Source organism: Ceratotherium simum, chromosome 13 (assembly GCF_057802395.1).
Source record: "Ceratotherium simum simum isolate JZ-2026a chromosome 13, ASM5780239v1, whole genome shotgun sequence".
In the NCBI taxonomy this organism is placed as follows: domain Eukaryota; kingdom Metazoa; phylum Chordata; class Mammalia; order Perissodactyla; family Rhinocerotidae; genus Ceratotherium; species Ceratotherium simum.
The window spans coordinates 17,179,871-17,196,583 of record NC_141912.1 but is presented as its reverse complement, the minus strand read 5'-3'; the positions used below and the strand labels follow the sequence as shown (position 1 = coordinate 17,196,583).

At 40.6% G+C, this 16,713-nt stretch overlaps 1 protein-coding gene across 3 annotated transcripts in view; it reads left to right on the top strand.

Moving 5' to 3' along the window:
• Window positions 1-7,194: 7,194 nt before the first annotated feature.
• Window positions 7,195-16,713, top strand: part of DEK (DEK proto-oncogene) — a 31,841-nt gene continuing 22,322 nt past the window's right edge. Inside the window, exons 1-6 of one of the 3 annotated variants that reach the window (XR_015553973.1) lie at window positions 7,195-7,351; window positions 7,721-7,865; window positions 11,152-11,253; window positions 11,472-11,581; window positions 12,872-12,966; window positions 13,845-13,965. Coding sequence is in view for 2 of the 3 variants with exons in the window: in XM_087438070.1 (XP_087294196.1) it covers window positions 7,730-7,865; window positions 11,152-11,253; window positions 11,472-11,581; window positions 12,872-12,966; window positions 13,845-13,965 (564 nt within the window). In the remaining variant the exon portion in view is untranslated. Of the gene's footprint in view, window positions 7,352-7,570; window positions 7,866-11,151; window positions 11,254-11,471; window positions 11,582-12,871; window positions 12,967-13,844; window positions 13,966-16,713 lie in introns of those variants that run through there. The other 2 variants (XM_087438070.1, XM_004432089.3) reach the window with 2 other exon arrangements.

The window sequence follows — 16,713 nt, the reverse complement described above, 5'->3', positions numbered from 1 at the left end:
TAGATTGAATACAATCACTAAGCTCTGTTCTTCCCTTATCCTAATTCACTTTCATCCCAATTCACATCTCCATTCTCTCAAGTCAAAATTCCCAGGGAGGGGACTACTGGCCTTACTTGGGTCAGATGCCCAGTCAAGGAGGACAGGGTGTCAGGGTCATGACCTAAAAACATGCCTACATAAGTTCTTCATGTAACTATATGGACGGTGGCTAGCATAGGATTGAGGATGAGGATGGAAGGGTACTTGAGGAGATTGGGAGGAGGCCAGCTCTTCAGAAAGAGGCAGACAACTTGATGTTTACTACAAAGGTAGACTGTAAATAAGTAATCACAATATAATTTCATAAATACTATAATAAAGATATGAACAAAGTACTAAGGGAACACAGTGCAGGGGAGAGAGGAAGGAGTCGCAACTTCAGAGACCTGTGGAACGCTTCATGGAGAAGACAATGTTTTGAGTCTTAAAAGATTAATCTATGTTTGCCAAACACACTACCTAGTCTGTAGGACCTGCAAGATTATTCCTTGTCTGGTGGACTAGTTTTTCCTTAAGGAAGGGAAAGGATAAGGCGTCAGGGAGAGACCAGTAAGGAGACTTCTATAACAGTTAAGGAGAGGGCTGATATGGCCTGAAAGAAAAGGAGATGTGTATGAGACATTCAGAGGTTTTGAATCCAGAGGACTTGATGGGGGAGTTGCGAAGAAGGAGAGGCCAAAGATGAATTGAAACATTCAAGCTTGAGCAACAAGGTAGACAATAAAGCGATTAAATGAATCAGTAAAAAGAGAGATTTGCTAAAGAATGGGTTTAGCTTTTAATATATTGAATTTCAGATATTGATGGGATATTAAGTGAAGAAATCTAATAGGCAATTGATAAGAGTATTACGCTCAAAGAGAAAGTTGCTAAATGTATTGATTTGGATTTTATTAATCTAGAGGTCATTGATACTATAGGTGTGGATGAGATCACTCAGGAAATCACGTGCAAAGAAAGAACCAAGGGCCTAGGTGGATCCCTGAAAAACACCAACATTTGAGAGGCCAACAGATGCAAGACAGCCAACAAAGGAGGAGAACCAAGAGAAAGCCATGTCATGCAAGTCAAAAGAAAAAGGTTTTGCAAGAAGGGGATGCTAAACAGTGTCAAACGCTGCATAGAAACTAAGTAATATTACAAGAGTATTCAAAAGAAGCCTTTCAATTGCCTATATGGAGATCATTGTTGGTCTTTATGAGAGCAGTTTTAGTGGATTGCTAGAAAAAGAAAGTACACTGCTTTAGATTAGAGTTTCTCAATCTCAGCACTTCTGATGTGTTGATCCAGATAATTCTTTGTTTGGGGGCTGTCCCGTGCATTATAGGATGTTTAAGCAGCATCCTAGGCTTCTATCCACTAGATGCCAGCAGCACCTCCCCCAAGTTGTGAAAACCAAAAATGTCTAAAGACATTATCAAATGTCCCCTGTGAACATAATACCCCCTCCCCGACTTGAGAACCACTGCATTAAATTGAGATGTAAATGGGAGAGAGACAAAACAAATGTATTTTTCCAAAAAAAATTACTAGGAGACAGCATCACCTTTAAAAAATCTTTTTCTTATCCTAATTTGCAAACATCTGTTTACTCTAAATTTAACTTTTTAAATCCAAGCTGCCTATGGGACAGATACCCACCCAAACCTAGTTCCCTTAAATGAAGAATAAGCGCTAAAAAGAAATATTTTATTTATGAAAGTCTAGATTCAAAATAAGATTTATAGAAATATTTTAAGGTTAGACATATCTATTTTCTAAGATAACACTACAATCTTGTGACACTGTTGAGGATTTCCTGCCAACCTGCAGTGGAAAACACTTTTCTGCCTCTGATGTTATGATTCCACCAACAGCGATGGCATTAAATATAATCTAAGCACTGAATGTTAGTCCTATAAGAGGAAAAGCCCCCTTCAACAGAAATGATCTCCTTATTTTAACAGCGAATAAGAGAAATAATACCAAAGCTCTACGCTTCTCTATTTCTTTGATCTTATTCCATGGAACAGTTGAGAAGGATATATTAATGAAATGTGTTACAAATAGTACTTGCTAAAGTTGGAGCAAAATTAGATTCTAGGGCCAAAATTTGGTAACCACTTATCCTTTGTTATCCAACTTGTCTAAGTCTCACACCATTTCCCTCACCTTCTTCTACCACTTACTTTGAATAGTCTTCCCTGGCCATTGTCAGAGCTAGAATATCCAGTTTATCAACCAACTGGATATTGTTGTATTCACATATTTTCAAACCTAATCTCAAATTACTAAACTGTGTACTTTGATTAACTCTTTCTACGAAAATAGAGTGTGATATCTCATATATAGAAGAACCAAATGTGTCACTATATTTATATCTCTTACCAGGTTTAAATAAGAATCTGGTCATCAGCTCATTCAAGCCATGTTAATTTACTGAGTTGATATTGCTGGAATGTCTTTAAATAGCACCCAGACAACAGACTCTTGCCACTGTCCAAGAACCAAAAGGGGATGCATTTCAATTAAACAAATATTTTTAAAGTATTTACTATGTGTCAGGCACTGTGCCAAGTTCTGGGAGATAATAATAAACAGCATGGACATAGTCTCTGCCCATGAAGCTTACAGTCTGGGAAAGATAGAGATGTGTGTGTAAGAGCTAGATATGTGTATAAGAAAGACAGATATATGTGTGCAGTGTATGTAAAAACTTCTCAAGGCAAAAATGAAAAAAAAAATTAAGAATCAGCATTTTAGTATTTCCAAAATAAAACCAACAGATATTTTCAAACACATCCCTTGTTCATCCTAATTGTACTTTATCTGGTTGCAATTATCAGCCTCTTCTGGGCAGAGATAGCAATGCTCACCAACTATTCCATATGTGCCCTCACATTTTCTAGATCCTTTGCAGTTAGGAGGGGTCATATGACTGATCTGGCCACTGGCCAATGAGCAGAATCATAGAAGAGCGGGTATGAGTTCTCATCCAGCTCTCTTCCCCTACCACCGTGAACGCCAAGGACTTGTGTGGAGATGGGGGATCCAGAAGATCAAAGTAGCTGAGACAATGAGTAAACCACATGAACGGAGGCCCTGGGGAGTTGTCTGAGCTGACAGAGAGCTTTATAGAGCGAGAAATAAACTTTTGCTGTTAAACCAAACTGTTGAACTGCTATTAAATAAACTTTTGCTGAAATAACCTGTCCTTTCCTAATACACCATCTTATCATATCAAACAAAAAAGGTTCTGAATCTTCATAACAAAAGTTTATTTTGGTTTCCATTCATTCGGCAAACACTTATTGACCACCTACTATGTGTTAGGCACTCCTTTAGGTGCTAAAAATACCATGATGAACAAGACCAAATCCTCCCAGCTACAAGGAGCTTACGTTTTAGTGGAGAAGACAGACAATATACAAATAAATTTTTCAGGTAGTGATAAATACAACAAAGAGAAATCAAGACCTTGCTTCTTGATCCTGCCCCATTTTCACTGCCTCACCTCTCTCATGTCCTTACCTTCCTTACTCAACTCAGATTCTATGCTCTACCATTATATTCATCGTCCTGCCCATATCCTCAACTCACCCTTCTCTCCTTTCTTCATCCTTGCCTGACAAAATCCCAACCTGGTTAAATCCAAAACTTTGCCATCTTCACACCTCTTCCCAGGTAGCTGAATACGGCTACAGAAAACCAATCATGCTGACTGGTCTCCTTTTGACCTCATGACTAATCTCACTGGGTCCTCCCTGCAGCTTCCTGGCAACCCTCCTACATTCCCCAATCCATTTCTCCCCCACTCTCCTACATGACTAGCTCACATTTCCTCTCTCCTGAAACCTCCAACAGTCCGCTCCCATACTCACTGTCAATGATTTTGCTCCTAATTTCACTGAGAAACTTAAAGGAATAAGAACTTCTTAAACTCCAACTACATTTGCCAACCTCCATCCAGCGTCTGTACCCATATCCCCTGTCTTCCCACCTGTTACTGTGTAGAAACTGCCCACTGTCCTATCGAAGGACAATTCCTTCACTTGAAGACTAGACTCCATCTCCTCTTATGTCCTGTGGTAGACATGGAGATGTGCCACCCAGATGCCCAGCTGCAGAGCCCGCAGTCAGCAGACAGCCCCCATCTGTCAGGTCCCTCAGGATCTGCCACAGCTCTGGAGTCACTTCACCAGAGGTCATGCCCTTCCTGGCGCAGCTTGCGGGCAGTGACTGAGCAAGGCGGGGCTAATAAGAGCCCAGCCAGGCAGGACACTCTGGAGAGCAGTACTCACTCCAGAGCTCCCCTCAGGGTGGGCTGAGGCTTTGTCTCATCAGCTTCACAGTGTGACCTCTTCCTCTGGCCAATCTGGCTTCCTCTCCCTTCCTTTCAGAGGTATTGATCCCTAAGAAACATCTGGTACCCCATATTCTGCTTCAGGATGTGCTTACAGAGAACCAACTTGACATACCTACTTTAGGTCAGCTCCAGCTACTGTCCTTTCCCTCTCTTCCATCATCAATTTTCCCCACTCTACTGATTCATTCCATCATCATATAAACATACAGTAATAGCTCCCTTCTTAAAAGACAAACTCCCTTTATGCTACTAGTCCATTTCTCTGCTCCCCTGAACAGCACAATTCCTAGAAAGAGTGTCTGAATCCATTCCTTGCCTACCTGTCTCTCTACATCCCCACTCCTGGCACCTTCATACTCACCATTCCACAGAAACAGCTCTTGTCACTGTCGCTGATAACATCATTGTTATATCCAGTGGTCAATTCTCAGTTCTCATCTCACTTGACCTTTTAGCAGCTTCTGACCCAGTTGATCATCGTCTCCCTCCTAGACACTTCTGAATCATCTGGCTTCTGAGATACAACTTTCGCTTGATTCTCCTCCCACTTCACTGGCAACAGCTGCTCCTTCTCATCTCCTTTGCGAGTTCCACTTCCTCTCCTGAACCTCTAAACACTAGAGAGCTCCAGGGTACAATCTTGACCCTCTCCTCATCTCTACCGATATTCACTCTGTTAGTGATCTCATCCAGTCTCAGGGCTTTAAATACCATATACATGTTGACAACGGCTAAATTTATATCTTGAGCTAAAGCTTCTTCCCCTGAATGCCAGACTCTCACATCCAACTGCCTATTCTGAATCTCCATTTAGATGCTAACAGGAAGCTTAAACCTAACACGTCCAAAACAAAACAACTGATCCCCTTCCCCAACATCCCTTCCCTGCTCCCACCCAAAAAAGCCCTGCCCCCCACTAACCCCAGAGAACTTCCTCATCTCAGTAAATAGCTACTCTGTTCTGATTACTGAACCAAAAACCCAGAGTCAACATTGACTTCTGTCTCTTACACCCTACATCCAATACTTTAGAGAATTCTTTAGAATATATCCAGTCTGTCTCCACTGCTCTCATTTACTTAAGATCTCTTATCAAATGTCATCTTATTAACAAGATCTCCCTTAATTATCACAAATATGTAAAATAAAATCCCATCCACTCTACTGGTATTTCCTGTCTCCTTTAACCTGCTTTACTTTATCACTATTTGTCATACAATATATTCACTTGTTTATTTGTTCATTGCCTCAACTAGAATGTAAGCATGAAGATGGCAGGGCTTAGTCCCGCTCTCTAGCTCCTAGTGCCAGGCAGAGTAGGTGCTCAATTAATATTTTTGAGTGAAAGAATGGAAAAGGAATAGTGATGGCCTTGGGGGAGAAGCACTTGAGCACAGAAGCAATGATGTGAAGGTGCAAGTGATTTGACGAATTCTGTGGGAAGGGCAGAAAAAAGTTAAGTGGAAAGCCCAAAGGTAGGAATGAGCTTGCCTTTATGGGGGAACATCAAAGGCCTGTGTGGCTGAAACAGGCAATGGTGTCAGACAGATGAGATCAGAGATTGCCAGCAACTATATTACATAGCTCCTTGTAAATCATAAGTATTTTGAATTTTATTCCAAGTATGATGTGAAGCCACCACAAAGTTTTAAGCAAGAGAGTATCCAATCTGATAATTTTTTTAAAAAAGATCACCTTGGCTGCTGTGTGACTATCGGCGGGTATGGGCGGCAATGTGGAAACCAGCCAACCAGTGAGAGGCTGTGTTGAAATACAAGCAAAAAAAGAGAGTGAGCAGGACTTGAGCGCCATCAGTAGAGTGGGAAAGGGTACAAAATTTGAGGGTAGAAATAATAGGATTTGCTTGTTTTGGAAAGAGCACAAATGGAAAAAAACAAGATTCAAAGAAAATGTCTAATTTTTGCCCTGCAATCTGGAGTCTATTCAGGCAAACTTAACTGATCACATTTCCATTAAGTCCACTGAATAAAAGCATCCTTTGGGCCGCTAGTGGTTGAGGAGTTGGGAGAAAATGCAGGGAATCACACACAGAAAGGGGGAGCATTTGAAGGGGGAAAAGCATCGCGTTCAGTTTTTGAAATGTTGAGTTTAAAACACCGTGGAGCCGGCCTAGGACTCTGTGAGAGAGGTCTGGACTGGACAATACCGTTCTAATACACACACACACACACACACACACACTTTCCCCCTACAGGTCAGGAAATCTATCTCTGTCTCTGGTGACGTGAACCTTCAACGTGTTAGGGTCTTTTTCTTCACCGTGCACCTTACAAGCGCTGGGGTCCTCAGAAATGCAGCAGATTCGGAGTCACCACCAGCACGGTCTCTGGGACCTAAACGAGATCGCTCATTTAGTAATCCCCCCACTTCGGTGAAATACTGCAGACAGCGACTTCGAGCTTTGGAAACTTCTTCCCGCCGCCCGCCCGCCCCCTCCCCGGCCCGTGACTGCTCCTCTTTTCCGGGAACGAACCGTGGAGACAATACACACGCAGGCCCCCTAGCGTTCTTCCGTTCAGCGCCGCCAGGCCGGCCCTCCGCCCGGGACGCCGCCTGCTCGCTCTTCCCGGCCGAGCGCCGGCCGGACGCCGGACGCCCGACGCAGCCCGGAGCGGGCCCCGAGCGCGCAGCCCCTCCGCCCGCGGCCCGGGCGACCCCTCGCGGCCCCGCCCACCCGGGCATCCCGAGGAGGCGCCCGGCCCGCCCCGCCTCCCCCACCCCGCGCGCGCCAACTCCCAGCTCGCGGCCCTGATTGGCCGCCGCATTCCCGCTTTCCTTCCCGAACCGCCATTTTGAAAATCTTGTTGATTCTGGGGAGCAGAGAGCGCGGCGCGAGCGTCAGGCCAGAGAGCGGCCCGCGCGCCTTTTCCTCGGCGCCCGCCGCCGCCTCCCGGAGCCTCCTTGTGCCCTCGCGCGCCAGGCCCGCGGCGGCCGGGACCCGCGGTGAGGGCCGCGGCGGGGGAGGGGAGGCCGAGAGGGCGCCGCGGGGCCCGCCCGCACCGCCGCGGCCATTTGGACGGCGGCCTGGGGCGGGGGAGGGGACGCGGCTCGGCGGGGCGGTGGGAGGGGCGGCGCGGCGCCCGCGCTTTCCCGCGGCGGGAATGCCCGGACGGCGGGCGGAGCGGGAGGGAAGCCGGCCCTGGGGACGGAGCGCCGCTGTCCCGGCTGCGGGAGGCGGCAACTTCAAGGCCGGGGTTCCCGCGGCCCCCGGCTTCCTGGGGCCGGGAAGGCTCGGCTGAGTCGCGGTGGCCGCCCCGCCCCTCCCGCCGGAGGCGAGGGGACCGAGGCGTCTGGCTTCCTCCCCGCCCGCAGGTCGGCAGCATGTCGTCCGGCGCTGCTGCGGAGGGAGAGGGGACCGCCGCGCAGCCCGCGTCTGAGAAAGAACCCGAGATGCCCGGCCCGAGAGAGGAAAGTGAGGAGGACGACGAGGACGAGGAGGAAGAGGAGGAAGAAAAAGGTGGGGAGGAAGCCGTGTCCCTAGGGATGCATTTTACGGAAGACAGTTTTCTTGCTCTCTTTGCGCTTAGAGACGCTAAATCGGAGTGGTTTTCAGCAAGAAAGTTTGCGAAATTTATAGGGTTTTGTGTTGAGCAATAGCAGAGAATTAACTTTGTGAATTCTAATTTTTAAATACTCGTTAGTGTTGTTACGTGTTTGGGAATGCAGTTGCCGTCTCGCCGGCAGCGTGTGGTCAGAGCATCTTATTTGACAGAAAGTTCGTAAGTTTCAGATCTGCTTTTTAAGACTCTTAGGCTTTGAAGTTACTAAGGTAATGTTTTATTTTAATGTTTTGCTAACTTAAGTACACCTCTTGCTTTTTGAAGTGTTGTAAGATCTGTAATGAAACCACACGTTGAAACTGAAAGGAGTTATTAATGGTAGTCCTGGAAATATTTTAATAGTTTTAAGATATTGGGTGGACCTCAGCAGAGGTTTTTTTCAGAGGCTTCGGGGAGTTACTTTCACGGGGAAACACCGGTGAAAGCTGTTGCTACTTGTGAAAGTAGCTAAATAAGAAAGCAGTGAACTCTGAAAGAAAGTTAAATAGGAGCTCAGAGAAGTCTCAGTTTTGGAGTTGAGAGCAGTGTTAGCCATCGTTTGACTGGAGGCGTGAAACAAAACCTTACGGAATTAAGGGGGATTAAGGAGTGCTACTGCCTTGGTTTATTCAAGATGCACAGGGCAGTGCCTCTTTGAGATATACCAACTTCCTAAGATGTTTCCAACCTCATAGGACTCCATATCACAGATTTTAGCATTCTTTGATGGTATTAGTCGGCTCTAGGTTTATTTTACATACGGCTACAACTCAGCCAAACTTGGGAAGAGGCCTGAAGTTTTCTTCCCAAGCCCAGGTATAACTGTCAATTTATTTTAGACCTAAACCAGTCCCTGGTCAGCATTTTATACATACAATCTGGGTTGAGAATATGTGGTATGCCTTTTGTTTGTTGAAAGTGGTAGGCGCTCTAAGAAGGGAGCCTGCCCACGTTTAAGTGCAAAAACACCTAGAAAAAAATATAAATTATTTTAAAATTGTTCATAATGCAGTAACTAAAAATTGACTGCAGTATCTCACTACTAGTCCAGGACTTGCTCAGCACTTTTTTCTCCAATTTTTTGTTTGTTTTTTCGTCTTTTTTAAGACACGGTTTGGATACCACAGAGATGATGAATTTCTTCATGTTAGGAAAAAATTATAGGAGTCATGTAAAAATACTATAAATGGCCAATACAGTAATGCTTGGGGGACTGATGGTGGTTCAGATTGTGATTTTTTTTTAACGTGAAAAATTTTTAAAAATCCCCGAGCAGTTCTCTGATTGTTCTAATATATTATTATATTTCCTTCATTTGAGGTGTTTGTGGAACGACTAAAATCATGAATGTTTTTATCCTGCTTAGCCCTGAAATTTTAACTCTGCTACTGAGACGTCATAGAAACAAGGCAATGAAGTCCGTGCCAAATAAGGCATGGAATTGACTTAACTTGGCAGTGGTTTTGGCAGGGGTGGGGAGGGGAGATGCCTGGTAAAAGATGACTCCTAGGTTTCTGCCTTTGACAGCTGGGTGGATAACATTAGTATTTTCTGAAAAATAGAATTCATGCAGGTGAGGGAGTTTGGAGATGATTGTGACTTCTGTTTTGGATGCATTGAGTTAGGTGCCTGTAGGACATGAAATGGAGCTGTCCAGTTGGCAGCCTTGTTAGTTGATCTGCCGCTCAGGAGAAGGCTCTGGACTGAAGATAGACCAGGAAAGTCCTTGGCTTATGGATGGTAATCAAAGGCAAGCAAATGGTTTAAATCCCTTAGGGAAAGGAAGCTGAGTGATAACAGGTGTTGCTTCCAAGTGCTTTCTCTCCATTCCATACACGATTGCCAGAATATGCCTTCTAGAATCCCTTTCTCCTTGCTAACTCTTTCTGTGCAAGTCCTTACATCTCCAAATCTTACCTATCCTTCAAAGCCAGCTCCAGTGTTTTGATCCTTTTTCTCTAATACAAAACTAATTACTCTTTCATCAACTCACAGAACTTGTGTGTCTTTCTTAAGGTGCTTTATCATCTACTTTGGATTATAATATTTGTGTCTCATCACTCCCAGTAGACATGATCTATTTCAAGATACATTCAGTGTCTTAATCATCTGTTCATCCCCCCTTAGTGTCTAGTGCAGCTTTGCACAAAACCTTCAGTCAAATGAACGGAAGGACCTCCAACAATATAGTGTCCTCTTATTTATCTGACTTTATCTCAGTCAGTAGGTAAATGGTTTTAGATACATCAAGCTTAATGTTTTAAGTTTTAAAGTGTATGTTGTATATTTTCTAGCTTTTTTTTTAAGCAGTCTAGACTAAACAGAATTTAACTTTTTTAGAATGATTTATTACCATTGTTATGAACATCAGTTATTAAACTACAGGGTAATGCCCTCCCAGTTGATTGCAGTAAATGTCAACTTGTAGAATTTTACCCTATCCATAGCAACTCCAGGCTGCTCTGCCTTGCTTAAGGTCCTTGTTTTTCTTTCTTTTGTCAGCTTACTAAATTATTGCTTTCCTCTGTGTATCTTTTGAAATTCTTATAATCTTAATTTAAACTTGCTGTTCTCTGATATATAGTAAACTGTGAATCCCAATTAATAGAATTATGTCTAAGCAGAGAGTAGGGTTAGTTGAGAGCCTTGGTGATTTTTCACAAAGTGACTGGACTTCCATAGCAATAATTGTAGTTGGATAAAAGTTGGCTTGCTTTCTGATTTTTTTTTTTAACTGGATCCTTTGTGAGGTTGCTGGGTGAGTAAAATGTTACACTCTAAAAAAAAAGCTTTGGTGATGCTATTAATTTATCAAGTATTTTCATCTCTGTTAGGTCATTTGCTTCTCAGAATCACACTCAGAAGAGTAAGGTTATTAGGTTTCCACAGTTTTTTTTTTTTTTTTTTGAATTAAATTTTATGAGGTGTTTATTAAAATAGAGTTCTATCTCTAGTTCAAAAACATAGAATGGGTTATTTTCCTCTGCAAAAATCTGACAAAAATATAACAATAGTTAACACTAACTTTAATGTAGCCTTAATGTTATCTTTTTTTTTTTAATTTTTTGTTTATTGCAGTAACATTGGTTTATAACATTGTATAAATTTCAGGTGTTCCACAGTTTTTTTGTACATGTTTATCCAATAGAGTTAATACATTCTTTAAGCTTTTTGTTATTTAAGAAGTATTAAATTAACTTCTAGAAAAGAGTCTCATCGTGGAAGGCAAGAGGGAAAAGAAAAAAGTAGAGAGGTTGACAATGCAAGTCTCTTCCTTACAAAGAGAGCCATTTACAATTGCACAAGGTGAGTTTATTCTATGTTCCTTTCATTTTATGGTGAAAATGCTTAGTTTTTTGGTGTTTACTAAGTAGTAATATATTATTAGTATAATTTTATTTAATTTGTCCCATTAGAGCAAAGTTATATGTAAATTATGCTGTAAAAATAATTCTGATTAAATTAACTTTGTAAATGTATTAGTGCGTAATGGTTAACTTTAATTATGTGTTTTTTTCCCCTAGGAAAGGGGCAGAAACTTTGTGAAATTGAAAGGATACATTTTTTCCTGAGTAAGAAGAAAACAGATGAACTTAGAAATCTACATAAACTGCTTTACAACAGACCAGGCACAGTAAGACCATTTTTATAACTTTAACCTAGTAGCATATTTATGTATTAAAATACTTTACAATAGAAGCATAATTTTAGTCTAGAAAGGACTTTAGTGATCAGCTAGTTTAGTTTCTGTACCATACAAGGGAGCAAACTGAGACACATACTTGTTAAATGGTTTATCACAGGACACATAACTGGATAATTGCAATTAGGATTATAATATCCAGGGCTCTTTCTACTACAGTTGTTTTTATGCCAAAGTGAAATTTCAAATTGTGAAATCCAAATTGTGATGATTTTAGTGATCTTTAAATGTATTAGAGGACATTTATTTTTTGGGTATTTCTAGCCGTTCAGAATAAAGTATACAGTATACAGTCATGCATTGCTTAACAACAGGGATACATTCTGATAAATGCGTCGTTAGGTGATTTCGTCGTCGTGAGAACATCATAGAGTGGACTTACACAAACCTAGATGGTGTAGCCTACTACACACTGAGGCTATAGTACTAATCTTAATGGAACCACTGTCGTATATGTGGTCTGTCGTTAACTGAAACATCGTTATGCAATGTATGACTGAAATTATATCTCATTTTGAACAAATATCTGATAAATTAGGTGATAATTCTTTACCAATGGACTTGTTAGAATAAATCAGTGTTTTATTTACTGAATTATTGTACCATACATACAACTTCAGTATTCCATATAATTGAGGAAACTTTGCTTTGGGATGTGCATGGGCAAAGTAAAGTTTGACATTGTTAGCATTTCTGAAGCATGGTTGTAATTTATTTTCATGTGTTACCTCATTCGATCCTCACAGTAATCTAATTTCCACAATCAATCTAATTTCCACAAGTTTCATTATTGCTAAAGGGTATTAACTTTTGAAAGTGCTCTATTCTTTTCAGAGAATAAAATCTGTGACTTGCTGATCTCGAAAATAAGAAATATTACTATTAAGTTGTATTACTTAGGGAATGGGTGTCTTTTTAAGTAGTGACTTTCCACATCCCCTGGTGCTGTCAGATAACATTTAGTTGTGGTTTTATAATGACCAGTAAAAAGTGCCAGGTGGAAATTCATTCAAATTATTATTTTCAAAGAATTAAGTTTGTAAGCCTTTTATAATGTTAATATTTTATTACCAAATATAGTTTTCGGTTGTGAATAAGAAATATTGAATAAACCAATATTATAACTTGGAAACAGATATGAAAATAAAGATGTTGGCTTTGAATTTTTTCTTGTGTACATTACTGGGTAATAAATAGCAATAATAAGAGAAACATTTTCAGGTGTCCTCATTAAAGAAGAATGTGGGTCAATTCAGTGGCTTTCCATTTGAAAAAGGAAGTATCCAGTATAAGAAGAAGGAAGAAATGTTGAAAAAGTAAGTTATTTTTATAAATAACATGTATTGATCAATGTGCTTTAAATTTATTTTTAAGTATTTAAATTTGGCCACACATACATTTTCAGTAGACTGCTCATTCTTTGCATTAAATGCTGAGACCTGACTTGTCTTCATAACTATTAACTTGGGGTGTTTGTTACCTTCAATAAGTAGTGACTGTCAGGAGTATTGAAAACTCAAAACATTTCTGTTTCTTAGAAGTATGATACACACAGGTAAATGATTGACACAGTCCAAAATTCAGAAGATCTAAAGGTAATATAGTGAAATCTCTTTCCCTCTTCTGTCCCCTGTCAGCTGTTTTGTCCCCCCACTTTTAGGTACCATTTAAACTATTTTGAAGATAATCAATTTGATAGAAACTGTGTCCTTTACCATAATGCAAGCAAGATGATGTATACTTAGAGCTTTTGTTTATTAAAATCCCTTATAGTTAAAGAACTCTGAATAACAAAGATGATTACCTATTCCTTTGTTGAAACATTATCGTAGTAGGAATGCTGAAGGGGAAAATGTTATATTTAATCACCAGCCTGAAGAATTATCAAGTCCATGAATTTTATAATATTGAAAACTTTTTATGTTATTTTCTTGTGAATTAACTTAGTTTATTCTTTTACTGCCTTTAAAACTTAATTGGTAAATGGTGTTTTCAATTTATTCGTAATCGTATCTGGTTATATTTTGTACACTAGTCAAGATTATTAGGAATACTTCTACGATTCGGAGAAACATTGGCTGCTTTTTTAATGTTTGTAGCTGAGCCAGTTTGGTTAGCTATTGCCTTTATATTGTGGATAATGTTTGTAAACTTTTCTACATAATCACCTTGGTTTCTTCCATTTTTGTTTCAGATTTAGAAATGCCATGTTAAAGAGCATCTGTGAGGTTCTTGATTTGGAGAGATCAGGTGTAAATAGTGAACTGGTGAAGAGGATCTTGAATTTCTTAATGCATCCAAAGCCTTCTGGCAAAGTGAGGACCAATTTTTACTATTTCAGTAACAAATCAATTCTTTATAGCCTCTCCTTACTCTCTTTAAGGAACAATTTAGTTACTTAGCAGCATTGCTGTCAACATTCAGTCATATCTTCTGCATTCAAAGAATTTGCCTTCTGTTAACGTATCTGGAACAATTTCATGATAGAAATAACATAGAAAGCATATGATATGTTCTCCTTTATGAAATATCAAGGATATAAGACTAAGAAAAATAATTATTAACTAAATGAATGTCAATTGGAACAGAAATGCAAACTAAGTATCCAGGGTTGTATGTATCTAGAAGGCACTGAGAGAACAGAAGCAGGTTGAGTTGAGGAAGGGGTGTTGGGCTGGCAGAGGGAGGTGCAGAACCTGTAATCGGGTCAGGAAAGACGGGATGGGGGTATATTAGAACCGGATATTTTCTAGATACTGGAATAAAGTTATGAAAAAGTAACATAAAAAAAGCTAAGGCTTAAAAGTTTCTTGGATTGGGTTTCCAGGATCCTCTGCAGAGCCCAGGAGCTGGGCAGGGAAGTAAAATGGCCTTATGGTTTCCGCTACTCTTCCTGAAATCTAGATGAGGTTTGCCCTAATTGTTTAACACTAACAAATGACATCACCGACATAAAATGTCTGTTGAAGTGTTCCTTATATGACCTTGCGTTGTCAGTTTAAGTCTGTCAGGAAATATTTTCATGTGTTTCTTATTTTGGTAGAAAAGAAATTGTGAAGAGATCTAGAGGGCCTGGGAGTTCAGGGAAACACCATCAGTGAGGGGAGAGGGCATAAAGATTAGAAACCAGAAAACAGCTCTGGACTTGGTTTTTGCCTGCCCTTGGTCCTGCTTACTGTTAGCTGGACAAAGACAGATAAAGGATATTTTGTCATGCAGCTACAAACCCAAAGGGTATGGAGATTTTTTTTTTTTTTTTGGTGTTTCCAATTGGCTTTTTAAAGATTTTATTTATTTAATCTTTTCCCCCCAAAGCCCCAGTAGATAGTTGTATGTCATAGCTGCACATCCTTCTAGTTGCTGTATGTGGGACTCGGCCTCAGGATGGACGGAGAAGTGGTGCCTCGATGCGCACCCGGGATCCGAACCTGGGCCACCAGCATTGCAGCGCGCGCACTTAACCACCAAGCCACAGGGCCGGCCCTCCAATTGGCTTTTTAAAGATGAGATTATCTTCATATTTTTCTAAACTTTTACTATGGCTATACCTCTACTTTTTTAGAATTTTCATGTGACAAATTGAACACTTTTTCCCCAGAAGCAATTACTAAGTTGGTTAAGTTATGAGAGATATGTTTATATTCATCTTTTCCTCAGTGATTTTTATTTCTTTTTTTGTTTGTTTGTTTGTTTTTTGTGAGGAAGATCAACCCTGGTCAAACATCTGCCAATCCTCCTCTTTTTTTTGCTGAGGAAGACTGGCCCTGGGCTAACATCTGTGCCCATCTTCCTCTACTTTATATGGGACCGCCGCCACAGCATGGCTTGCCAAGCGGTGCGTCGGTGCACGCCCGGGATCCGAACCGGCGAACCCCGGGCCACCGTAGCAGAGTGCGCGCACTTAACCGCTTGCGCCACCGGTCTGGCCCCCTCAGTGATTTTTAAATGTGTTGGTTTCAGGACCCCATTACCCTCTTCTTTATTAATGAGAACCCCAAGAGCTTTTGTTGATATGGGTTATTTTTATATTTACTGTATTCTAAATTAAAACTAAAAAATTTTAAACAGTAAGCCGACTACATGTTAACAGAAGTAATATTTTGTATGACAATTAACTGTACTTTAAAAAAATTGGAAGAATGGCATTGTTTTATGTTTTTGTAAATTATTCATAACTGGCTTAAGAGAAGATAGCTCTATTCTCATTTGCTTCTACATTTCAGTCTGTTGCAGTGTATTGTTTTGCTTAAAGTCTGTGAAGGCAGTCCAGCCTCACACACATATGTAGTTAGATAAAGGGGGAATATTTTAAAAGCCTTTCAGATGATTGTGGATATTCTCCTTTGATAGAACACCAAAACTCCAGAGTGGTAGTGTCTTAAAGGTTAGTTGTAATGTGATTTCTGAAACCATGTTAATGAATTTGGACCTTTTACTTATTCATCTTTTTGTAATATACATTCACCATTTGGAAAGTATTGGCTCCCTGAATTATGCAGTTCTTCCAAATGTCACATTTCATTAAACACTGTCAAAAAGTCACATTCCCTAGTATAACCACCATCTCAGAAAAATCTCTAGGTCTTGGGAGGCTGTCAGGTTCATAGTAGTGGTTGTAAATTTTCCAAAATTCTCAGTTTCACTTGAAATTTTGAAATTTATCCTTGGCAATAAATACTATCAGTTGTTTTCCTTAAAGTGACAGGCCCATGTTCATTTTTGAGAACACATCTGTTAGATACCTAAGTCTAAATAGCCATAGTTTCTAAATTATTCTTCTAAAAATCGTATTCCATGAAAAAAGTAGTTTAGCTTACGCCTCAATTGTGCAAGTGCTTGAGAAAACCAGTGAACTTCAGTATGTAGCTAAAGTACTCTGTGTACCTCCCGTTTTGTTGCACAAATATTATAAAGACGTACTCAGAGGTTGAGAGTTAATAGAATTAATATTTACTGCTTCATCAAGGATGTTCTTAAGTGAAACACCACCACCCCGCCTACCCCCGCCCCGCTAGTGTTTGGTTGTGAGAAATACAATGACTACTACCACAGTTCGCTGCCTC